The sequence below is a fragment of the Vulpes vulpes genome, chromosome 6 (assembly GCF_048418805.1).
Source record: "Vulpes vulpes isolate BD-2025 chromosome 6, VulVul3, whole genome shotgun sequence".
Classification (NCBI taxonomy): Eukaryota; Metazoa; Chordata; class Mammalia; order Carnivora; family Canidae; genus Vulpes; species Vulpes vulpes.
In genome coordinates, this window is record NC_132785.1 from 50,925,056 (window position 1) to 50,952,920 (window position 27,865).

At 36.0% G+C, this 27,865-nt stretch overlaps 1 protein-coding gene across 7 annotated transcripts in view; it reads right to left on the reverse strand.

Moving 5' to 3' along the window:
• Positions 1–27,865, reverse strand: part of NALCN (sodium leak channel, non-selective) — a 312,076-nt gene that overhangs the window by 254,119 nt on the left and 30,092 nt on the right. For all 7 annotated transcript variants that reach the window (XM_072760965.1, XM_072760968.1, XM_072760967.1 and 4 more), the window contains exons 4-6: positions 15,000–15,083; positions 13,703–13,842; positions 13,493–13,621 (exon numbers count right to left, since the gene is read on the reverse strand). In XM_072760965.1, coding sequence (XP_072617066.1) covers positions 13,493–13,621; positions 13,703–13,842; positions 15,000–15,083 — 353 coding nt within the window. The remainder of the gene's footprint in view (positions 1–13,492; positions 13,622–13,702; positions 13,843–14,999; positions 15,084–27,865) is intronic.

Genomic DNA, 27,865 nt, shown 5'->3' on the forward strand with positions numbered 1-27,865 from the left:
GAGCCTGAGTGTGTGTGGAGGGCTTGATCCCAGGACCCTGAGATCATGACCTCAGCTGAAACCAGGAGTCAGACACTTCACCGACTGAGCCACCCAGGTGCCCCTGTAGGAGTGTCTTAATGATTAAATGAGCTAACGTACAACTCTCAGAATAGAACTGGGAAAAAGTTAATCACTCAACAACTGTTAACAGTTATGCTTATGCTTTTACTGGTTTATAAGTATTACAGTATTTTTTCCTTTTTATTCCATTTATTTATTTTTCTTTTGTATTAACACTGATTCTCATTTTAAGCACAACCCTCACCAACACAGATACAATGTTGAAATCTTTTGGCTTCAGAGGCAGCCAATTTGAAACATATTATTTTTGCCAACATCAAGCTATTAGCAAATGCTTGTTAGAGACACATTTATTAGCTGATTAATTGCCCTGGAACTCATGTATCTAAAACCACATGATGATTACTCTTTTTAAAAGTGGAAATAAACATCAAAGTTTCAGAATGTATATTTGCTATTTATCTTAGTTTCATTGTCACACTTAACAAGATTCTTCTAGATTTTATTCTTATTTGTTAATGTTAATTATTTCCTTGTTCATCTTCCCTCAGATATTCATGATAAAACAAGAGGCTCTCTGGAATCAGGGAGGCTAGAATTCTTGCTACAACCAGCCAAACTCTAAATATAGACAATGATTCTTCCAGCCCTAATAAATATTCACTCATGCTTAAGTGAGTTTCAAGACCTGCATTCCTTACTCCCAGTTGGATCTCTTGAAAAAAATTATCTACTTATAATCCCCCTGATTTAATTTTTAGCCTATTTTCATGATCTCTAATCCACTGAACTTGCTTTTGTTTATTTCCTTGTGCCACATCCAACTGGAACATTTTCAGTTTTTATCTTCTGTGATTTCTGAGCAGCATTCCACATAGTTGTTTTGGTGGTAGCCAGAATACAGCCCTATAAAGATATCTGCATCCTAGTCTCTGGAACACGTGAATATATTATGTTACATGGTAAATGGAATTAAGATTATAGGTGTGAACAAGGCTAAAAATCTTGAGCTTCGGTGATTATCCCGGATTATGTGAGTGGGCCCAACCTAATCACATGAGTCCTTAAAAACAGAAAACCTTTCCCAGTTGTGGTTAGGGAGAGACATGCAATGTTGCTGACTTGGAAGATGCTAGTTTTGTCCCCATTTCTCAGGTCATTCTCATTTTCCATCTTCTCCTCTAACCGGCCCTCAGTCCTGAGTTACTCTGAGCTTGGTCCTGAGCCTCTTCTCTTTTTTCATGATGTTCTCTTCCTATGCAGACAAATCCATTTTCGTAGTTTCAATTCTCTCTCATTCAAGGTGTCTTTTAGAATCTCAGAGCTATGTGTCCAACTACCTATTAGATGTCTCCACCCAGCTACACCCCACGTGTCTCCAACTCTACACCTCTTACTGAGCACAGACTCCTTCATCAACATTCCTTCATAACAAATAGCATCATGAGACTTCATTCAAAGTACTGAGTAAGCTTGAGATTGTGGAATCTCCTTGATATCTAACTTCTCCTTTAACTCCCATAACTGGTTGTCATGTGTCTCTAAATATCCTCCAAAATATCTTTTGAGTTCATTCAGCTCCCACCATCTCCACCTCCACCTGCACCACTATCTAGTCCCATACCTGGTTGTCCTGCAGCCACTCTTAGCACCTTCTGATCTGTTAGCCACAGAGCATATAGACAGACTTTTCATGATCTCAGACACACCTGAGGTCTGTCTTGTGCCAAATTTCATCCATAAGATCCTGAAGGATCTAGCTCCTCCCCTTTCAAGTGTCCTAGCATCCAACCATGGTGGCCTTCTCCCAGCTCTTGGCATGCTCCTCCTACTTCAGGACTTTTTCCTCTGCTCAGACATCTCTCCTGCTATCTTAGCTTGGTTAACCCACCTTTCAGCTTTTGGGCCCCAGCCTGAAGGTCACTTTCTTAGGGGGAGCCACTCCAAGGCCCTCAGACTGGGTTAGGCTTCTCGCCGTAATTTATTATACTTTTCATTTCTGGCATTTGAGAAGTGTGTAATTCATGTTTGAGTGGCCAGCTGTTCATTGGATGTCTTCCAAACTCAACTGTTCCCTAGTGTAACTTCCAATTCCATATATTCCCTGACACATAGTCTGTGATGGTTAAATTATGAGTGAATTTGGCTAGATTATGGTGCCAGTTGTTTGGTCAAACACCATGTAAATGTTGCTGAGAAGGTATGTTTTTAGATATGATTAACATTTAAATCAAATTATTTTGAGTAAAGCAGATTATTCTACATCATGTAGGTGGACCTTATCTAATCAATTGATGGCTTTAAGAAAAAATACTGAGGTGTTCTGAAAAGAATCCTGCCTCCAAACTGCCCTTGGATTCCAGACTGTAACAATAGCTCATTCTGAAATTTCCAGCTTGCTGGCCTGCTCTGAAGATTTTGGTCTTGCTAACTCCCACAATCACATGAGCCAAATGAATCTCATTGGAGTGTCTAGATGACTCAGTTGGTTGAGTGTCTGACTCTTAGTTTTGGCTCAGGTCATGGTTTTGGGGACCTGGGATCAAGCCCCATGGCAGACTCTGTGCTCAGTGCAGAGTCTGCTAGAGATTCTCTTTCTCTCTCTCTAAAATAAACGAATAAAATCTTAATAAATAAATAAATAAATAAATAAATAAATAATCTCATTGTTTTCTATATACACATCCTATTGGTTCTGTTTCTCTAAGATCCTTGAGTAATACACAGTAGATGCTATCATAATTACTTTTTGGCTAACTGAAGGAATGTGTCTTTCCACCATTATTTAAACCTATGGCAAATCTATTTATGTGTTTGTTTGCTTGTAAAGTAACTACAGAGGAAATTCTTCAACAATTGGATCCTTTTGTTTTTATACAATTTTTAAGTGTGATATCTAAAAATTGGCATGGATTTTCCATTTTTTTAAACTCTGGCTTTAGTAGTTTCCATGTTTCAAAATGAATGCTGGAATGCTTTGGAGCAGTTAATTATTTTCAAAAAAATTATCTGCCTGGCATATGCTTTAAATTTTTTTTTTTTTTAATAGAGGCCAGGGGACAGGGGCAGAACGACAGAAAGAGAATCTTAAGGAGCTCCAAGCTGAGTGTGGAGCCTGACTCAAGGCTTGATCTCATGACCCTGAGATCATGACCTGAGCCAAAATCAAGAGTCAGAGGCTTAACCAATTGAGCCAACCAGGCGCCCCTATTTTTTAATTCTTAACAAAATATCCTATTTATAAATAACATTATGTAGGAGTTTGAGATCTAAGAAAATATGTTCTGAACTTGTTGCTAATATTGTATATTACAGTCCCAAACAATACCTCAGTATTTAAGAGTTGTATGGTTTCCAGTTAATCATTACTCCTGCCAGTAGAGAACACTGATTGAGCTGTGTATCGGAACACAAAGATTATCATCTCAGTTCAGTGATTAACCAACTTAATTACCCTAGGCAATTTACTTCGATCATCTGAGCCTCCGTTTCTTCATTTGTAAAATGAGAAACTTTTCAGCTATTATTAAAAAGCAATTCCCACAATGACTTCATATTCACACCTTCCTATTTTTTTAAAAAAAAGGCAATTCCCACAACTTCATATTCACACCTTCATATTTTTTAAAAAAGGTAATAATTAGAGGGAACCATGTGCCCATTGTGTTCTGTTCTCAGCTATCCACAGGACTCATCAATGCCAAATGCAATAGCTTAAGACATTGTGTTTAAATTGTTCTCTCAATTACTTGCAATGTCATCTCTCTCTACTAATATCAGACTGCTGTCACTGCTTGCTGCAACACACTTAGTTTTGGCCTTTGAACTACTGTCACTTATGAACATAAGTATGCTTATCATTACTTAGCCCCTTTTCAGGAAGTGTTTTCCCCATATTCTTACTTTATTTCATTTTTCCATCCATTCATTCAAAATGATTAAATCTGAAAGATCTATTCTATGCCACACAACATGTTAAGAATGGAGATGACCCAAAAGATAATCCCAAATCAGAGCCTTTACTAGCTAGGAAAGTAATGACAACAGTAAAGCATAATGAGCACTCTGAGAGCCAGCTACCAGCTCCTAGCATTACAAGAGCATCAAGTAGAAACATCACACATAAAACTGCAGGTGGTAGATGATGAGCACGGGGAAGAGCTTTCAAAGGGGTCATTGCTTGGAGTGACCACTAAAGGATAAACAGACACTCGATTTAGGGCGGATACACGCCCTGGCATCCTGGAAAGTAGAAATGCCAGAGCCCATGTTGTATGTGCACAGGAGAGAGAGAGAATAATGTTTTTACCCTTTCATTGGTAGGTGTAGCTATTCACAGCATTTTCTCAGGGGCTGTAAACAAGCACCTGTTACCATACCAAACAATTTTCAAACTACATTCTCAGTGATTGGCATATTGGGGAAAAAGACAAAAATCTGTGCTACCCCCAAACTGACACAGTGAGTCTGTTGTACTTTGAGCTGACTACAATCTGTCCCTCGTCTGAGAGACTGGCTAAAAAGGTCAAAAACACTAATTTACAAAAGAAGTCATTACTTATTTGCAAGATTTTCACAAAATATACTTATGATAATTTATAGTTAGATAGATATATGGATTTTTAATTATATATGTATATTTTTACTGTTTTCCCTTGAAGAACTGAACATAAGCAGAACAATGAGTTCTTGTAGCAAAATTTGGTCCATTTGGTGTAGAAAATATTCATAGAGGCTCAGCTACAACAAATGTTGTTTCTGAAGTTTGCATTCCATGAGGAAACTGTCAGTGATACAAAGAAGGAAGTACGCAGCATAGCAAATCTATATGCAACAGATAACACTGTACACCTAAGAGCATTTTGTTATTTACTACTTCAGTAAGTTTCTCTCCTATTTATATTGTATGTTCTCAGGAAAAGTCATAGAGGAATGCATTTCTAGTTAAACCCATGGAGTGCATCTCTCTCTCTCTCTCTCTCTCTCTCACACACACACACACACACACACACACACAGAGTTTTTGCACCCTTGATACCTTACTTAGGGCATTGCTTGCTTCATTCTTAGTGGCAGGCAGAAAAACAAGGCTCGTTTTCTTGCTAAAAGCTTAGACCTGCATTTAGAGGTGGTCCGTTTCCTGTGCTGACAGTGAACCTGCTCTGGCGGCTACCCGCCTCTTGGGTTCATTCCAGAGTATCATCTGGCTTCATTTTCACTCCTATTTGGCCTCTGCTTTCAGGATTAATTAAAAGCTCTTACGAATTGGCCTGGCTACTGCTACTGCTGGATGCTTTGGAATTCTTACCCCCACCCTGGAATTTGCAGAGAAGAGACTATTTATTGATTTTTTTAAACTTTTACTTGCTCTGTCTAGACTTTTACAGTGACTACAAAACAAGACAAATAGTCTGAGGCAGGAAATAATATTGACATCACACTACTTTCTATAAACAAGTAAATCTGGCACATTTTCTAAGAATTTCCCCTTACTACTAAGTTGAGAGTATTTTAATATGATTTTCCATTCCTTAATCCATTCCTTAATGGCTAAATAGACAATGCCACACCATAAAGAACTGAATTCATTGTGCATCAAATGGTAAAACTAAATTTTTTTTTAAATAGTGTATGTAACTTAATTGACAAAACATTATTTTCTTTTGAAAACAAATATTTTAAATGGTCACCATACCTAAATAGTTATATCCAAATAGTTCTTTAATTATATATTTGCCCCAACTTTTTTCCCTTAATTATATCACTCACTACTTTGCTGATGCGCATAAGGGACAGCATGTGTGACAGGGATCTAGGCAAGGATTAGGCAATGAGAAATACATGAATGTATTTCAAAGAGCATCAGAAAAATAAAGTACCAGGACACAGAGGTTGCACTGATCAGTTCCAAACTGGAAATGTGAAAACTGTTTTGAAGTCATAAGATAAAGACTATTGCCCTTGATGTTGTGAATCTAGTCCTTAAGTAGTAACTCTTTTCCCCTTTGCTTGAGAAACTACAAGATCCAGGGTGAGAAGTTATCCGTAAGAAGTCAGCAGGCATGGCAGAGAATGGCCAAACAGAATTTGGGCTAAGATTATAGATTTTCGTCGGTGATTTTGCCGATTAATTAATATGTGGCAAGGAGTTCTTTCCTCTTCTCTTTCATACAGCTCATCATGCCCAACTTATGTGATCACATTATGGATTAGCAACCAGGAATACAAAGTGCCTCATGCATATGAGAAGCTCCAGGGACGCCTGGGTGGCTCAGTGATTCACAGTCTGCCTTTAGCTCAGGGTGTGATCCTGGGGTCCCTGCAAGAAACCTGCTTCTCCCTCTGCCTGTATCTCTGCCTCTCTCTGTCTCTCATGAATAAATAAATAACGTCTTAAAAAAAGGAGAAGCTCCAAATATGTTCATGTTTTCTGGCCATGGTTTGGCTGAGTTGTATAGCTGGGGAGCAGCAGTTCTTCCCACCCCAACAGGGTTCCATCCTTTGGGGTTAAATGATGTCAGGGCTCCATGGTGCTAAGAACATGGAGCTACCTTAAAAGTGAGGACCAGGGAAGGATGTAGAAAGTGCCAGAGTCCCAGTCCCCAGATACCCTCAACCACAAAGTACACCTCCCAGCGTAGTCGCTAGACCTAAGGGGGTAAGAGTCACTGAATCAGTAAAATTGAGATGACTGTCCTGCAGATCCCAGAACATATGGACAACTTGCTTCCTTGGAAGAATGACAAGAGTCTCTGATTACCTCTGGTGCTTCTTAGTCATTTCTACAGAAACAGCCTTCAGGGAAAGGAAACTCAAGTTCTCCACAGGTAGAGGTGTAGCAGCTAAAAGATAAGCATTTCTTTGAAGACTCCAGATTTATCTTTGATGAAGCCATGCAAAATTTGTGTTATATAGAACACATCTTTGGGAGATTTAATGTAAAACTAAGGTTTTCCAGCACTGGTCTCTAACCCAATGGATTTTGAGAATCTAAGTCCTGCTATAAACATGAATCCATGGATGTGGCTGTGAGTTTGTATTTTTACAAAGCTCACCAGGTAATTCTCCCTATCAGAGAGATCGCAGCCTGGAAATGAACTCCCCAAATGTATGCTAGTGCTACTATTATGGTCACTGCACGTGACTGTGGTTTCTATTGGAGGGAAAGTAGACTGGTCAGGTTAAATCTGAGCTATCAGGGATCCCTGGGTGGCGCAGCGGTTTGGCGCCTGCCTTTGGCCCAGGGCGCGATCCTGGAGACCTGGGATCGAATCCCACATCGGGCTCCCGGTACATGGAGCCTGCTTCTCCCTCTGCCTGTGTCTCTGCCTCTCTCTCTCTCTGTGACTATCATAAATAAATAAAAATTAAAAAAAAAAATCTGAGCTATCAAAATGATGCTAGGTATGATTTCTACACAGGCAACTACAGTGAATGCTGTCTGCGAGGGGCTAAATTGGCAGTGCTCCTCATTTCCCATTAACATAATATGATCAGGAGTCCCGGGACAGAATTCAGTCCTAATACAAACCGTCCTAGCCACATACTCATCCACCCTGTTCAGAACTTGTCTCCTAAGCATGTACGCCTTGTAGCCAAAGGGAAACTAGACATCTTTTTCAAATATTCTGGACACACATGCATGTTGAAGATCATCTCGTATACTGATGAAGGTATAGATATGAATGTTTAAAAGCATAGAAATCACTGTCAGGGAGAACTGGGTTTCAACCCAGTTCTTCTGGGTTGAAACTTCTGCCACTTACGCATTGTTTCATCTTAAATGTCTTAGTTAACTTCCCTAAGGCTCTATCTCTTTGGCTAAAATACAGAGTGTAGAAATAGAATATGACATAATAACAGGTCGATGCAGGTATTAAATGAGAAGATAACAGGTATCAATTGTTCAGTAAAAGTCATTTACTACTAGTAGTAAGTAAGAGTTTTATGACATATGTTATTACATTCTCTTCTTTTGGTAAGTAAGGTCAAAAGAATTGCTATAGTATAACTGATCAAAAGAAATAACTCAATTTCTTTAAGACCCTTTCTCAAAATGGCGGATTTTCTTTGTTTTTTTATGCTAGAGACACAGACATATTTTTTCTGTTCTGGTGAAAATCACTTTTGTATTAATTTTCATACGGGAATTCAGTTTATTCCAAAATATTTACTTATGTTTAATTTCTTAAAAATTCATAGCATATGAAAGGTTGATTTAATTGGTGGCTCAGGTGGGCCACATCCTTGAGATGGATATGCACAATGATTTAAAAAGAGATGCAATACAGTAATATAAATATATGGTATGCCACTATTTCAGATTTGGATGGGACACAATCCCCTGTATCAGAACTTCTACCGGGGATAGAAAGAAACCAGATATCACATGGACTTTCATTTTCTCTCTGCCATAGAAAGAGTTTATGCATATGGATGTGGATCTATATGTGCACATAGATTTATGAATGTGGGATTATAATATGTAGTAGTTGCTCAAATCATAGATAAGCATGGGCTAGGAAGTCAGACTTGACTTCAATTCTTGGTGCTCTCACTTACCTACCAGATGAACATATTATTTGATCTCTTTGGGACTGTGTCTTCAACTGCAAAATGGGGGAAATAATCCCTTTCAGGCTGCTCTAAATATTAGTTATAGAAGCAAAATATGTAAGATGTAATAGGTGCTGCACAACTGTTGCTATTAATTTAGTTAAAAATCTACATGCACCCATCAGAGTATTTTCATTTCTTATTTAAATATTTTAAAGAGGGGATCCCTGAGTGGCTCAGTGGTTTAGCACCTGCCTTTGGCCCAGGGCACGATCCTGGAGTCCCAGGATCGAGTCCCACATCGGGCTCCTGGCATGGAGCCTGCTTCTCCCTCCTCCTGTGTCTCTGCCTATCTCTCTCTCTCTCTCTCTATCATAAATAAATAAATATTAAAAAAATAAATAAATATTTTAAAGAAAATCTTTCCAACATGTATTTATCCAAATTTGTTCTTGCATCTCCCACCCAGCAGACATCTCTGCATGAATTCTGTTAAGTTAAACATAGCCGTCTGTCTTCATCCTTCAAAAAAGGTTTAAATATAAATCAAGAAGACTTCAAAGACCTTTGCATGAATTTGAGGCAGTTATGATTTTACATATGCTACAAAATTCCCTCTTGATAAAGTCCACAGAAGTTAAAAATTAATATTTTAAGTTCCACTGCATTTCTACTTTTAATTCTTCTGACCTTTCCATTCAAAATACTTCATCATGTTATGAACAGAATTCATAAGCCAATAATTCATTTATTTTCCAAGTACCCTAAAGCATAATTGTCAATAATATTTGGGATCGGCAATAGTAAACTAACCCAAATCCAACTCTATATTGTCTGTAGGCTAAGTGGTACCACTGAGTCCTACAAGCTGCTCTGGGTGGGATGACCATCCTGAAACACCCCCCATGGAAAAGAAAGCTATTAGTAATGACTCTGCCACAGCAGGGACATACTAGGATTGTCCTGAGCATCTGTGACATGCTGTCTCCTACCTCCACATCTCAGAACCAATGGCTCAGCCATTATAAGTATTTACTGGAAGCCCAGATTGAACCCTGTTCTCCATACAGGAAACTTCCATATACTTAATGCTTACATTTGCTTACTTTAGAGTTTTTCTAATTATCTCACTCTTGGGAAGAAGATTTCATTATTTGATACTAAGCTAGGAATAAATTTCTCTCCTTTCTCAGAAATGGTAATAAGGTGGCAGAAAAGTCTTCATCTTTTCTATTTCACCTACCAGATCATTTTTACATGCTCATCTTACAGCTTCTAGGAGATTTCTGCTATCACATTTGGCATTTTGCAACACCTGTTTCTGCCATAGGCCATTGGTCTTTTCATATTTCTTTAGGATATGAAGTGCTTTGCATAGTTAAATGACATTACCTGTTTCATAATTGCCTTAGGTCGCCATTCATTATCTGAGAAGAATCCAAAGCTTTACTAGCAATGCTACCATGAACAAAGCTAAGACTCCCTTCTTTCTTCTTTAAAAGAAACCAGTTGCATCTAAAAGCAAGACTGTGTGTATTGAGTTGCTTCCTTATTTATCCTGATTTCTTAACAGATTATACATAATCAATTCCAGGGATCAGCCTTGAAAGCAGGAGATACAGGTTCCTGAACAGACATAGCTCTGCCTGAAAGCTCTCCCATTATTAGGCTATAGCACATGCAAATCAATTAAGAAGAAATCGGACAATTGTAAAGGACAATTAAGAGAAATGAGGTCATGACAGTGACAGGCAACACTGATTGCTGGAAACACTGCCATCATACTGTGGCTTGATATCCAGAGATGTTTATAATAAATTCCCAGTTCAGAAGCAACAAAAGGAAGCAAAAAGGTTGGAAATTTTTTTAGTTGGGACTTTTATGCATTTTATTTTGACTCTGGACAGTTTTTAAATCTCTAAAAATAAATTAATGTCTGGCTAGAACTAATGGTAAAATGGCATCAACAATTTTTCTGCTTCTAAGTAAGATGTTAAAATTGAGTTTACTGACTGAAAAGTAAAATAAAAATGGAACAAGTGATTGGTCCTTGAAATGAATCATCAAACCTACGAAAATTGTTATTATGAGCAACATTACTACCCTGTGGCTAGTTACCTATTTTCCTCTCAAAGAGCAATTGCCACATAAAAGGAAGGCAAAATATATGTGTATGTACATAAAGCTAATGGGCAGGTTTTATAAATACGGGAAAGAGAAAATGAAATGCAGACCTTCCTCCATAACTGCTGTGTCTAGAGTAACTAAAAATTCTGCCAAATTGTATGTGATTCTTCACAGAAAACTCCATTTTTAGGATAAAATAATGAGCTGGAGCTAATATTCACAATACAAGAGGACTTTTAATATTTTTTTCAAAGCCATTCATGTCCTAGTACGGGTATGGTAAGGAGATGGCAAAGAACAGTTTCTGAAGTGATGCAAGGGCCCTGAGGTCAGAGGCACTCCTTTACCTCTTCCCTGTTTTGTACTGTACTTTATGTGTCACTGTTAAGTTTGCCAGCAGGATGCCTGATCTTCCAGCTAGTTTTACACTTCTAACAAGCTTTAGAATTCTCACATTCCGACTTGATTTTTAATAAAATGGAAACTTTAAATCAGCTTCCTGTGCTCGAAGCTATTAGAACACAGCAGCTTTCTTATGTGGAAGCTTTCTCCCTTCTTCGCTTCTATTCTATTGTTTCCCGCCCACACAATATCTTTTCCTCACCTGGGTATTCATTCATGGAACAATCTAGACAGATTTTATAGCCTACACACACTTAAAAAAAAAAAAAAAACAACAACTGCCTACAGGTTTTCTTCCACGCATGTGTCTCTTCCCTCACCCACACAGGCAACCAACCTCCATACTCACCTCCTCCTTCAACTTCCCCATTCTGTGTGTGATAGCTTGCTGTTTCTCTCTACTTTTAGCAGTGCTTTTCTATTTTTTAACTATTTCTCCATCATCCCATTCAGCAGCATTTCTCCCTTTGTTTTTTAAATTTCCTCTTCTATATCCATTTGTCACAATGTTACTATCATCTGTCTAAATATAATATACGATGCACCATGCCTCCAACATATCGTTAAGTACTTACTCTGTTCTAGAAGGAGGCACCGGCCCTAAGAAGAATCGTCTTCACCCTTCCCCTTCACAATGTAATGAGAAAAATAGGGGGGAAATTAGCTATGAGTACCAGAGGGCTAGTTCTGGCAAACTGAGCTATATTAAATTCAACCCTTTCCATTACAAACAACTAGATCTATTGGATAAATGGTAACATTTAAAAAGGCATATCTGGGCTTACAAGAAAGAAAAACAGGTCCCCAAAGGTCAAAAGGTAAGAGAGAACTACAAATAGAGGGAGGGAAGTACATGAATTGACAAAATAGTGGTATGAATGGGGGCTAAGTGTCCAGTAGCTAAGAGCTTGAGTTTTCATGCTCACAAGAGGCAGAAAACCCTCTGGATCCTTCCAGAGCTTATGTAAGGCAGAAGCTAGAAAGTGACCCCATGCCTACAGCCATATTATAATCTAGATAAATTCCAGAGTGTAATATTGGTGAAGGGATAGCCAAAGAGATCGATTATGCACAACAGAGACAATAGGTACAAACCCAAATATGGACAGGGAATTAGTAAATGAGAAAAGTAGCATTAAATTTAGTGCATAACAGCACACAATAAATAGTGTTGGAACAACTGTTTAAATGTATGAAGAAATTTAGATTTATGCTTTACACTAAAATATTTCTAAGCTGTTTTTGTAAGATATACTTGACATACAATAAATTGCACTATTAAAATGTACAGCTTGATAAATGTTAACATGTGCACAGAACTGCAATCAAGATAATGAACATATTGATTAACCCCAAAGGTTTCCTTTATTTATTTTTAAGATTTTATTTATTTATTTGAGAGAAAGAAAGAGCACGAGCAGGGGATGGGGCCAAAGGGAGACAGAGAAGCAGATTCCCCACTGAGCAGGGAGCCCAATGCAGGAGTCTATTCTGGAATCAGGACCTAGATGTCTAACTGACGGAGCTACTGAGGCACTCTAACCCCTAAAGTTTCCTAATGCCTCCGGTAACCCTTTATTCTTCTCCCCAACCTTACTCCCAGGCAGTCACTGATTTCCTTTTTGTTGTTACAGATAAGCTTGCATTTTCTAGAATTTTGTATGCACAGAATCACAGAATATGTAATCTTTTTCATCTGGCTTCATTTGCTCAGCATAATTATTTTGAGATCCATCCAAGATGTTGTATATATCAATTTCTCATACTTTTTTATTGCTAAACAGTATTCATCATATGGATATACCACAATTTGTTTATTCGTTTATCTGTTGGTGGAAATTTGGGTTTTTAGCAGTTTGGGCTATTACAAATACAGTCACTATGTAAAAGTCTATTTTATGGGCATATGTTTTTATTTCCCCTGGTTAGATACCTGGAATGGAATGAATGGGATATATGGAAGGTGTCTGTTTAACTTTCTAAGAAACTGCCTGTTTTTCCAAGTAGTTCTACCATTTCTCATTTCCATCTTATTTAAATAAGAAATGAAAATACTCAGATGGTATTATGATAGCACACTCCTCATTCTGTCACACTGAGGAAAATCTCCAAATGCACATTTTGAATTTGCTTAGTCTACTTTCCCATGAGGTTACATTTTTCAGTCTGACTTGCCTTGAATACTTGTCTTAAAAAATCAGAAAAATTTTTGAGGAAATAGAGGATATAAAACAGTGTACATAAATACTTTTTTTGTTCAATTTAGATAAAGTTTTCTCATAAAAACTGCAGAAACTTTCTTGTTAATCATGTAGATTATAATGCAGTTGGTGGATAAACTTACCCTGGTTTCGTGTCATTTACTACACAGTGATAGGTAAATGTTCCAAACATCTGAACTCCTAAAATTCCATAAAGAAGTAGAAAGAAAAGTAGGAAAATTGAAACGCTCCATATTTGTTCTCCTGATCGCCTAGGGGGAAAAAAAGTAGGCAAAACTTAACAAAAATGTCGTAAGTTTTTTTCCTTAACTTATAATAAAAGCAGCACTTACTTTAAAATGTTTGTAATTCTGGTCCTTGGTAGCTCAAATCGGAAATAAATCCGGAATGCCCGAATCATAATTAGTGGCCGTGGGATCCGCAACATGCCCCAAGGTGACATCTGGTCAACTATATCAGCAATTTCAAATACCTGTAAATTAAGAGGTAAGAATAAACAAGCTCAGAGCTTCCTTTAGCTTTGCCTGTACTTATGACAAACTCAGATGGCATCAGGAGGTTCACCCTGCACTCTGCTCTGCCCTGTATTATTTTCCACTGAAATAAATTCTCTTTTGAACCCATCTTGAAGCTATAGCTATCTTCAGAGAAATGAATACATAAACTAATGTAAATGCTATCACTCTTATTCATTTTCCATATAATCCATTGAAGCACACTTTTTATTACAAAAACTAGTGCCAACTTAGAATAAGTATGCAGAGTCTTCCTAATGAATAATGTTCTTTGGTGGAACTTTTTAAATAGCTAGGTCATAAAGTCATGGAAAAAGGGTTAAGATTATTATAAAAAAATAAAAAGGAATTGTACCATTTACTAACAGAGGCAAAATGATAATTAGAAAATGTTTTGTCAATCATATAACAGCTATTAAATGGAAAAGAACACATTAATATGCAGGATGAAATCAGATTGTTGGAGAGGTGAGCTTTATAAAAATGAGAGCTCATCAATAAGCATTAAGATGACTTTGCAGGATCGACTGTGAATTTATTCTATTCTAAATTTTTTAATGAATATGGCAACTTGAGTTGAATTAAATGCAAAAATCAAGCCTGAATGAATGCATGGAAATGAATTCTATTATCTAGTAAAATCCCACCTTTAGGCGTTTTTAATATATGTTCCCATCTTGCATAGTAAGGCATTTTCTATTTGTAATATGGTATTTTATGTTCATCCCAATATATCTGTATTTGCCAGCTGTTTTTAGTGAGGACTAAGTCACATAAATGACTGGAATTTTAATTTTTAAATTCAATTTTTTATTCTACAGATACATAAATATTGCCGTGTTCTGTCCTTTATTTCAATAAATATGTTCTTACATCTTTTTAATAAGAATAATTTGCTCTAGTATTAATTCATGTCTGATTGAGAAATAATTCATAGATGTGACTGACAATGATTAAATGTTTTTAAAGTTATAAACATTTAAAATAATGTAATGTTATAGAAAGTTTCACCCTCACATCTGACATATATTCATTACTATTTTTACTTAAATTTTCAATGCAAAACAGTGCACAGTTTGGAAAATACGCCCTTGTAATTTAAAGTTTTAATTACCTGTAACACCAATGAAACCCAAAGGCAGAAGACCATAAATCCATCAAAAACACACCAGCGATCTTTCACATAGGAACTATCCCCCTAAAAATAAATTTCACATGGAATTATCACGCAAAATTAATAATTTCAAAAAACATCTGTGGAAAGAAGGATCAAGTGCTAGTTGAGTATAAGCTATTCATAATTTTTGTATCACAATTGAAGAGATTTCAAAAGGAACACCTTTAGCATTTTAAATGGCATTTTATATGAAGAAAATAATTTATAAAACACAAGTAACTACAGAGCTATGCATGGAAAATTTTACATTCACACAAACATAAAATATCACTATTTCTTCTCTTAGTCACACAGATACTACCATTTAAGAAACCAGAGGTCATCCCACTCAGTAGGCAGGTAAAGTCCTAACCCAGCTTTCTTCCTACAAGAACCAAGAACAATAACGGTCAGCATGAAGGCCTTTCAACCTGTGGATCAACCACCATTAGTAGGAAATTAACCACAAATTCACCACAAGCTAAGTTAAACATGAAGGAGAAACTTGCCTTCATTATCAAATATGTCAAACATATATTGACTTAAGACATATTACTTTCATCTTTTAATAATGAATCTACTCTGACATTAGAATGCATATTTTCATCAGTGGGGATTTTAGGAAAAAAAAATCCTTTCAGATATCAAAATGGAAACCCTCATTAGATTAGAATTGGAAACCTAATTAGGAAGTCTTTTGCTTTATTGGGACTTCCCCATCAAGTCACTAACTCCATCATAATCCATGAAACTCATTTTTGAATTCAGTGACATCTATCATTACCAGCTCTTAATGAAGCAGCTTAGAGAATAAAAATGGGAACAGAAAGCCAAGATTTCAATTTCAAATAAAATGATGAAATCTGTTGTAGGATATTTAGGAAAATAAAATAATTTCCAGAATCATTTATCTTTAGTAATAAATAGGCTATCAAAAAGATTCATTGAGAAATTTTCAGAAATAGTTTATATTATTCAAAAAACTAACAGTATGATAAACCATTTAATGTACATTATCTGACCCAGATGTGAAGTATAAATTCAACTAAGTAACACTGAGGACTCATCTACTTTACACGAGAGGATATATAATGCCTCCTGAAACACACACACCACACACAAACACACACAATTCCTCCATGGAAAAAGTAATATTATACATCCAACTAATGCATAAGATGGAATAATTTATAATAAATCTATAAACAGTGATAGACGAGATAGGGAGATTAATTATATGAAGAGTTTAGAGAAAAAAAAATGCTAGTTCCCAAATGCCTAGTAGTAAGAGGATCAACCAAATTTGGTAATTCATATATTGGAGAAGTCACAAAAGAGATTGAAAGCAAGCCCTGAGGCTTGGAGTCTGAGTAACTAAGAGGACAATGACTCTGTTAAGTGTTATGATCATCATATGCTGATTTAAGCCTCATGAAGAGAAAAACTGCACTCGGGGTACCACTGGTTCTGAGTGTGTGTGTGCATGCAAAACATGCCTGCACACACACACACACACACAAAATCACATATAAATAAATAATTTAAGGATATGATGGTTGTCCTCAAAACTTCACAAAACATCTTTTACTACAAGCATCATATTTGCCTTGTATATTTCATAGTTAGCTGAAAATAGAAATTAATTAGAATCTGAATATAGAATACGGCCAACATAAAATTGAATTTTCTCTGAGCCTAATTTTAATGGATATCCCACAAGATAATGAATACAAATTATTTAAGGTTGCACTTTAAATATTCCCTTGAGTTTCTTAATATACCAAGCAAATGTTCTCTTCATTCATTCATTCACTCAATGTATAGAATACCTTCATGATCTTGACAGTGTTTAAAGCAATAATGCTACAGGAGTGAAAAGAGAAACAAAAACTCCTGCCCTTATGTGATTTACATTCTCAGTTTAAAAAATGTTAAATATACAATATATATTGATAAGTATTATGAAGAAAAATAAATGTAGTTTCAAATTGACTTTTAATAAAAAATATACTTTTTTACTGGGATGTTAGGCAGAAAGAGGAAAAATATCACTTGATCGTTAAGAATTAGGCATAGCTGTGATTGTTTTTAAAAATGCAAAGAATTCCAAACACAAAAACTGAAATTTTTACGGGACTCAGCAGAGAACTCTTTTAGAGTAGTTCTATTTTTAACTTTTTGAGGAACCTCCATATTGTCTTCCTGAGTGGCTGTACCAGTTTGTTCTCCCACCAACAGTATAGAAGATTCCCCTTTCTCAAATTCCTCACCACCCTGTGATCCAGCAATTTCACTACTGGGTATTCACCCAAAGAATACAAAAATACTAATTCAAAGGGATACGTGCACTCTGATGTTTACAGCAGCATTATCTACAAGAGCCAAATTATAAGAGAGCCCAAGTGTCCATCAACTGATGAATGGTGTGTATACATATATACACACATATAAGATTTAAGATACAAAATAAACAATAATAGGGGAAAAAAGAGGAAAACCAAGAAACAGGCCCTTAACTAAAGAGAACACACTGATGATCACCAGAGGGGAGGTGGGGGGGGGGGCGGATGGAGGAAATAGGAGATGGGGATTCAGGAGTGCACTTGGGATGAGCACTGGGTGTTATATAGAAGTTGTATTTCAGGTAGAAATTGTACACCTGAAACTAATATTACACTACGTTAACTAACTGGAATTTAAAAACTTTAAAAAAGAAAAGAAATAAAAACAGAAAAGACCAAAAAAGGAACTACTTTAAAAATAGGAATGATTAAAAGTAAATGTTAGGCAGAAAAAGGATCACTGGGATCACTGGGTACACAGACCCCTAACAGGATGAGTTTATATGGTATTTTCCCCAAACAGTATTATTTTATTTATTTTTTGTCATTAAAAATTATTATACAAAGTGTCACTACAATTAACCTCCTTTGCTCCTCATAACTTGCTTTAGTAACAAATTACATTCAGTAAGATACAGGATGAGATCTCATTATATTTAGGATTATTTAAACTGTAAAAGTGATAAACAATGATAGTTCTTGTGAAAGAAAATTCACATTATACCTGTATATGTCTTTAACTGATGTTCAAGTATTATATTTTTTAAAATAGATTTTCAAAATTAAACTTATAAAAGATTTAACATTTTAGCTTTAACAAAACTTGCCCTTAAGTTGGCACAAATAAAGTCAATTTTGAAAAATTGGGGCCCCACAAATTTAGAATATAAAGCTATCAAAATAGAGTTGACTGAACTTTTATTTCTTACTTACTTTATATATTTGTTTACTAAGGAAATTGATGTTGCCACAATGACCTAAAGTATATTATAAGCCATATAAAAGGTTGGGTTATTTAAAATCACTTTAAAAGCCCTGGTGGGGATCACAAATAAAATATGCGAACAAAGTGCTAACTCAAATGAGCTCACATTATATAAACTGGCTTAGCAAAACTTCCACTATGTAACATAGAAAACTATTTCTGAATTAAGAAGTCATTTCACAGGATGCCTGGGTGGCCCAGTGGTTGAACATCTGTCTTTGACTCAGATCGTGATCCGGGAGGTCCTGAGATCAAGTCCCAAATCAGGCTCCCTATGGGGAGCTTCCTTCTCCCTCTGCCTATGTCTCTGCCTCTCTGTGTGTGTCTTCCATGAATAAGTAAGTTAAATCTTTAGAAAAGAAAGACATTTCAGTTGCATTGTTTGGAATGTGCTCTGCTTTAGACTTTCCAGGAATTCATTGTGGCATTTACCTGTTGCCAACAAGACCACCACACACTAGATGGTATGTAATAGTGAATTAGAACTGGCTTCTTTTGACTTGTGAAATAAACCACTGGGCATAAGTTTTGTATATTACTTTTTGGCTCATGTTCCCAAGAGGCATTTAATATTATAAAAACCTTTAATAAGCAGTGGTACAGCGAGCTAGGACACAAAAACCAGTAACACTCAGATTCTCACCCCCCACTTTAATTTTTAAGTTTTGCTTTTTAGTGTTCATTATTCTTTTTTAAAAAGATTTTACTTATTTATGAGAGAGAGGGAGAGAGCAGGGAGTGAGCAGAGGGAGAACGACAAGCAGACTCCTCTCTGAGCTACCAGCCTGACATGGGGCTCCACCTCACAACTCTGAGATCTCGACCTGAGCTGAAACCAACAGTTGGATGCTTCACCCACTGAGCCACCCAGTCTGTGCTCATTATTCTTCATGCTTGTCTGTCTTCCTGAAAAATTCTCCCAAGTCGGTGCCAACTTTTTCCTCCAGACTCTGATCTGGCCATAGCCTAGGCTGATTAATGCTTTAGCTCACACATAATGCAACAAGCAGCCACTCAGCTCATGTGTATAAAAACTGTTCCTATTGTGTAACTTATAGAATTGTCCTTTGTAATTCCCACCTGTTGTTGAATGAATTATAGTTTACTCCCTCCTGTTTATCAATTCCAGTTGTGAAGTTTGGGTTTCCCACTTAAATCTTCTGTAAACATACTCTCTGGTGCTACATTAAAAAAAATAGTCTGTCCCCATCATAAATATTTGAGTCTTTTCTGAAGATTCGTAACAACTTGAGACTAGACAATTTCAGACTCCTAGCACAGAGTGTGACATATAGCAGATGTTAAATGAGTGAATTAGGTAAGGATTTGTACATTATCTCAGAGAGTTTCTGCAGATTATAATGTATATAGTAAGAAGTCCATTCATATGCCTCTTGAATGCATCCCATCACACATCCATTCTTTGAAATTAGTATTGTTCCTTAAAAGAAATGATTCTTTGATTCCTGGCAAAGATAGAAAGATATATTATTATCTTTCTGGGTAATACGTTAAAGTTAAGACTTTTTCCCTGTATTATCATGAAAAACCACAGATAAAATTAACTTTTGGATATTTCCTGGATGCGTACCGTTTGACTACACAGAGCTGACGTGCCAAGCAAACAGGAATTGGGTCTAGGCATACATAATTTGTGCACTATAATGTAATTGTAAACATGACTGAATTGATATTTATATCATGTTAATCATTACTGAGAATCACTAAGGCTTCATAAGTCTAAATAACTTTAAATAAATAAAATATAGACTTTGAACCTGACGCTTTGAAATATAATCTCATAATACATTTTGTGCCTGACACATTTACCAAATTCTCTTTTTGATTGTTTGTTAAAAACTTTTAACCATAATTGGTGAAGTATGTCTATATTCTTTTAAAATCCTACTGTATTAATACCTGAGTTATATAATATTTGCAAATAATAAGCTGATCCTTTTCTCTACTTCCAAAATATGTAACCAAACCCTCATACACATGGTACTCAAGAAATTTTAACACCTAAATATGACAGAAAGGTTTTAATTTGCTTGTTCCATCAACAAAAATGGAGAGAATGCTAGAGCTATAAGCAGAAATCAGCATGCTGGTGGATGAGGAGTTATTCAAGAGCTGTCTGTCAATTTTTACAAAGGTAAACACTCAGAGGCTGCCAATCAATTATGCAGTATAAGAGAGTCACTTAAATTGCCATGCAAGTATTTAATAAGCAGAGAAACCAAACACATTTATCTGAAGACATTTATAGGGATATAGTTTGCAGTTACAAAATGATATGCCCTGGTATAGTTTTCCAAACACATGATTTATTGTTCCCAGTTCCCAGGGCCCATCTGTCACTGTGCCTTAGCATTATTATTTATCACTTCAACAGTGCTCAGAGCATGCATGTTACTTTTACCTAGGTATATTGCCAGACGAAAAATAGACAACTGATAATTGTCTGCAGATTTTGCAGTCTTCAATACATGGAATGCCCTACAATACCACAAACATCTATCACTCAAATGGTTTATTTTTATCTCCAGGGACCTGGTGAGCTAGAATCCTTGTCAGAATAGGAATTAATGGGGAGGTAATTAGAAACAAATTATTTGGGAATGGGAATGAATTGGCAGATACCTTCAAGCATGGGGAACATTATAAAGGATGTGAAATCTTTCAAACAATACATGTCTTCCGGTAAGAACTGTCTTTAAAAATTTTTGAAGTCCCAAATCACTATGTAACTAGAAGAACCATGATAAAGAATCAGCATGTGTGTTACTGGAAACACTGAGGCTGCCCATAAATCCTGTAAGAAGGTACAGTGTACAATGCATGTATAGCTCTGTTGTTCTTTTGAGCTCAATCTTGTGCTGGCATTGATCATCCACTTAACAATAGGTAAGTGTCAAGTGCATCACGATCTTCCCTTTTCCCTATCTTCCCTGAGAAGGTTAGTTTTTCACAGGACCTAAGACTGGAGTCTCCCAACTCAGTCACTTGATCTTATTTCATCAATTTTAAGACACACTACCCTCCCATCCCACTCCAACATAGTTTAACATTTCTAAATTTAGGATGTATCTTGTAATCAATGCATCAATTACAATCTTACACCTTACAATCAAAGTATAATTAGCAGCACTTTTTCTTTCATAAGAGGTGTAAAGTGATGCCTCATCTTACTACTGATGACCACATAGATTTAATCAAATATGGTAGGTAGTCCTTTCATATACTATTTATTTGCTTATTTATTAAGTTCACACGCTCCCGCTTTCGTTTGGTGCATACAAAACACCCACTTCTGAATTTAATATGTACAAATAATTGAGTGATAGGTGTTTTAAATGCTGTTTATTATACAGAAATGTACAAATGGATTGTTATCTTGTGTTAGAGAGTGATTTAGTGACATTTAGAGAAGTTGGTTGGGGTTTCTGTAATGCATTATTAGTTTTCCCATTTAAATTGATGGAATATAGGCTCCAGTTTTCTGAAAATATGCTGAAATATATTTGCTGGAATAGATCAGACACAGATAATGAGAAGTGCTTACATGTGCTTTATAAGTCTGATCCATAAAGTGGCCCAGCCATTCTCTGAAGACAGGGCTCTACTCTTAGTCTCTTTGAGGGCAGTAAGCTCATTATAATAAGTCTTCCAATCAACGTCTGAATGATTAAAGGGAAACTTGGCAACTGTACTTGGGTTTGAGAACATAACTCTTATATTTTTATTGTATCTTAAGTATCTTAAATTTATATTTATGCATATTTTAATATATTAGGCAAAACACGAGGTCAATAAAATTAGTGGGCAATACTAGAAAGTCATAGCTGCACTACGTTTGTTTTTTTGTTTGCTTGTTTGTTTGTTTTTTACGACGTTTGTTTTGAAAAACAAAGTTTCTTGGTTTGGTTTGCTATAGATGCTTCTACAAACTAAGTTACTATTAGATCACATTACCTTAAGCATTAGGTATGAATTTCAGGTGTGCCATAACGTTGCTAAAGCAGACTAGGTATGATGTTAAAGCACTGTATATGATTATAAGCAACAATACACTGGTTTGCTTTTATAAGCATTTTCTATGGATTAACATAGTTTTATCCATTGAAAACATTCTTTCAAAAATAAAAAACAAGAATTCCCCAAATCTCTGACATATACGTACATCGACTGACATGTTGTCTTCCATAGAAGTCATATGACATACTGGTGTTACTCACTGAATAACTAAATCTGACTGTTCCACAGAAATATATTAGTTGGAAATCAGTGCATATAGTATGATTTCCATTCAAAATAATTGTACAGCTGTGTTACAAACAATGTGAAAACTTGTTAATAAAAGTGCAACCTGATGCTTAAAACACAACAAAATATATATATATATACAAAATGAGCCCATATATGTATGGGAAAAACACAGAAGTCCTACAAGTGAACAAACACAGCACGTATTTGCAAAATTTCTGGGTAAAGACACTAAAAAGTTGAATGAGTGGTAACTGTAGTACTATTGGAAAATGAATTAAGGTGGAAACCATATGGAAATATTTTATGAAAAATAAGTTTTTTAGCAGACAGGTGCTTAATAAATGTTTAAAAATATATAGTAGGGTTAACTGAGGAGAGCATAGTAATTCAAACTTGAGTAACATGAGATCCTCTAAAAAATTATCATACAGCCCCTATACAGGCTGTTATGTTTTATTATGGAGTAACTTAAATGCCTACACTTTTCTCATGCAACTGTAAACCAAAACAAATATACAAATACAAAAATATGGAGTAAAAAAATTAAATTAGCAAAACAAATGTACTGTAACAGATGCTATTTTTCTAAAACTAAGCCTTTATGAAAAGTTTATGGTTTGCTTCCAGCTTTAGTATATAATCCAAAATTGTAAGTCATATATATTAGTGTACAACTTATTTTTTTAAAGGTATGCCACTTTATTTTTTTTTAAGATTTTATTTATTTATTCATGAGAGACACACAGAGAGAGAGAGAGGCAGAGACACAGGCAGAGAGAGGGAGAAGCAGGCTTCATGCAGGAAGCCTGACATGGGACTTGATCCCAGGTCTCCAGGATCACAACCTGGACTGAAGGCGGCGCTAAACCGCTGAGCCACCCTGGCTGCCCAAGGTGTATGACTTAGTTGTTGGTGTATGTTTACAACTCAATAGCAAAAAGAAATAAACAACTTGATTTTAAAAGGGCAAAGGACCTCAACAGACATTTCTCTAAAAAAGACATATAGATAGCTAAGAAGTATATGAAAAGGCACTTGACTTCACTAACAATCAGCAAAATGAAAATCAAAACCACAATAAGATATCACTTCACATGTTAGGATTTATCAAAAAGACAACAGATAACAAATGTTGGGGAGGATGTGGAAAAAAGGGAACCCTTGTGCACTGTTGCAGGGAATGTAAATTGGTACACTCATTCTAAATTATGAAGTTCCTAAAAAATTAAAAACAGAACTACCTTATAATCCAGAATTCCCACTTCTAAGTATATATCCAAAGGAAAGTAAGTTAAGTTTTAAATACAAGAATGTAATCTCAAGTCCAATATACTCTGGTCTGTGTCTGCCATAACATGCAGGTTTGCAGAAATGTATATTACAAAAATGAGAACAAATTCATGACCTGGGACAGGGGGGGCCCCAAGGGGGAAAATTCAATAAGATGATAAATTTAAAGCCTGGTTCAGGATAATCAGACTTCCTATTTAATTATATTTAACTCAAATCTGAGATGGCATTTGAACACGAATATTAGTTTTAATAAGATATGAGGCTGCAATGATTATTTCCAGATAATGTTAGCACGACAGTATTACTAAAATCTGCATTATATTTGTGTTTAATTCAAGAATTCCTAAATTAAAAACAGAAAAACTGTATTTGATGTTAATTTTCAATTTTAAATTCTTACGGATTGAAAATTAAAACAACACTTTTAGTTTTAGTCAACAGCTCATCATCCAAATATTGATGGAAATCAGAAAATACTAGACGGGACTAGGAGTGTTTCAAAAACAACCTGGTCATAAATCAAATATTTTATTATTTAATGATTGCTGCAACTTTTAATATTTGAACTTTTAAAACCTTTGTTCATTTGGTACTCAGTTCACTTGGTATGAATATATTCAGTCCACCTCTGTTCTCTTCATCATTAGACTCTGATATTGCAATGTCTACTGTCATGCTCATGATGTGAAATCCAAGTCTTAATTTATTAAATAACTTCAGAAAACAAAACTTTTATTCTAGGAAATGTCGTGCTTTTGTTCATTCAAGTTGGAATCTCAAATCAACACATGGTGATTTATAATCCCAATGAATATTCAAAGATTGCCATCGCCTGAATGACCAATGCACACAAGCCCTGGGGTCATCCAAGGCCCTCTGGAGAATCATAGAATTCAAAACAGGGCTAGGCTGTGCTGAGAGTGAAGTTACAGTGGCATAAAGACACCTCTGGCACCTGCACAAAACCTCAAGTCCCCTGAGCTGACCTCCTGGTTTAGCTATCAATTTGGGGCACTTGACATATCTAAATCTAATGCTCAGAGTATCTGGTCTAGCAATTTTGTGAAAGACCCAGATTATCTTCAAATCACAACTGAAATCTACTGGATGAGGCATGGAAGGTGCCCACTGCACCCATAAATCAACATCTTTTCCTAGTGGGCTGTGGATCACATACTATGGCCATGCTGCCTTTCCTGGGGCCCATGCTTACTGTACTCACAATAGGCTCTCGGTGTTTCTCTGAGTTTACTTGTTTCTTGGCAAATACATTAAGATTACTGTGGCTTTGATGGTTTCTTTCAAGTGCAAATCCTGAACTGAATCTCTCTTTTGTATTTCTACCCCAATTTTCTGTGAATTACCATATAAACTTCAGAAAGTTTTTTTCAAAGCTTCTTATAAAATCTGACAATAGCAACAAGCTGGCTGGTCAAGCAGCTAGCTGAAACTAAGTCTGCAGTGAGTTGAACAGTGTGCCCCCCAAATCCATGTCCAATCAGAATCTCAGAATGTGACCTTATATGGAAATAAGGCCTTTCGAAGATACAATTAGTTATGATGAGGTCATGCTAAATTAGGGTGAGCCCTAAATCCAATGACTAGTATCCTTAAAAGAGGAGGAGAGGATACACAGGGAAAGAAGTTCATGTGAAGACAGGAGCAGAAACTGAAGCAATACAGCTACAAGCTGAGGAATGTCAAAAACTGCTGGGGGCCATCTAAAGTGAGGAAGACCAAGGAGAGGTTGTTTTCCCCTTTCCCCTAGAATCTTCAGAAAGATCATGGGTCTGCTGACATTCTAGTTTTGGACCTGTGGCCTCCAGAACTGTGAGACAATAAATTTCTGTTGTTTTAAGCCCTTGTTTGTTGTTAGTATGGAAGAAGTAAGTAACTAATACAAACTCCAAAGTATTTGTGATCTCTGTTTAAAAGCCACTATGACCATGAAATCAGAGGACAGAAGTCAGGCAATAACAAATTCTTTGAGAGCAGCACTCGAGAAATTAATAAATGCATCTGCAGACAAACTTCCAAGCTCACTCCTGTCCATTATCTCTTCACTATCAGGTGCATCAAACTGCATTTCCCCCCAAGACTTCTCCTCCAGATCCTAATGTAATCTGGCCAATCAGATATACACTCTCAGAACTATGAACATTGACTTCTAAGGAGAAAGACAGAGATGGCCTGGGGCAATGTTCACAGTGTCAGCAGTGGTAGTATGTGGACCACACTTCACAGGTGTGACCTGAGCTGAGGTCATTGCAGCCCTGAGTTCAGAGCTTCCTGGAGTACACTTCTGAAGCTCAATTTCCCAGCGCCTCATTCACTCAATGTACCCAGGAGGTGTCCCTACCACTTTCTTAAAAAAAAAAATAGTACAGCCAGAATTTTTTGTTTTGTTTTGTTTTGTTTTGGTCATAATGTGTCTAACACAAAGTATATGCTAAATAAACTACTATAAAGGTTAAGCAGTTGACTTTAATTTGGGTAAGATCACGATGGGAGTTTTTTTGAATTTCCCAAATTTCCTAAGAAAACAAAGCAAGTGAGATAGCATAGAGAAACATATCCACAGACATAGTCTTGAATGAAACTAACTGATAATTTGTTCCAAAATGAAGATCAAACTATTGACAATAGTAATACCTACTCAAGACCCCAGTTTGGGGAAGGTGTAGAGGGAAGGCATGCAGGGAAGTTGTGGCTGATCCAAGAATTTCACAGCACCAAAACTACTAACAAATACTAGCAAAACACTTAGTGGAAGTTTCAGAGAGTGAACCTGAGAATAAATGGTAAAATTCTTAGAAATGTAACATAGCAGTCTACAAAGAATATCCTAATCTTCCAAGTGGATCTAATAAAAACTCCTTTCTAGGAGACCAGAGACCCAAGCTAAAGAAAAATTCCTGGAGTAGAATCCAAATTGGCTAGGGAAGGAATGAGAGGGACAGAGGAGATAAGGAGGACAGGGTTTGATAAGAGGGCCAGCTGTCCAGAGGAGGCACAGCCCAGACCTGGGATGGTTGCTGTAAAGAGAAGCTATATATTTTACACTTCATGGTAACAACAGAGGAAGGAACCCTCAAACTGATAATGTATGGAAGTTACTCTACCCATTAAGCAGGAGAAACTCCATTTCAAATGAACAATAGCAAGAAAGGTAATAAAACAAAATGATTATGATCAAGTCCTTATGAATATATCATAATCATATATTATGATTATATATATAATATGTATGATCAAGTCATATAAATATGTAGAAGAACCCAATAACATATAAAAATATAAGACACACAAAAAAGTAAACATACAAAGCAGATAAAAACTGTAGTAGAATATAACAAAGTTATCAAAAGAAATTAAAAATAGATGCTAAAAAAGTGCCACAAAACTGGAAACAGGAAAGCAAAGAAATGATGTCTAAATAACAGGAGACTGGGAAAAAAGACAGAGAAGTGTTCAGGAGATCACCAGAATTAGAAAGAAATGGAAAAAAATCATTTTAGATGGAGAAGTAAACTTAAAGGAACACAAGATTGAAAAGACAGCATGGGGAATACATACAGTAAGGGAAACAGAATACAGAAGAAATAAAATGGAAAAAAAGAAAAAGAAGCACATTAAGAAAATGATGGAAATAAATGACTAAAACATGACTTGGTGTAACTGGACTTAAAAGAAATCCTGAAGAACAATGAAGCAGAATAAAATAAAATAAATATCATGTGATGAGTATATTCCATAACAGTCAACAAAAGACACATTCTCATAATTCTGCTGAGTTCACTAATAAATGTAAAGACTCTCAATATTTAAGAGAAAAGATCACATCACATAGAAGGAAAAAAACATTCTCACAGCCACATTTATACCAAAAATGATGACGTAACATATTTAAGAACCTCAAGAAATGAAAATGTGAA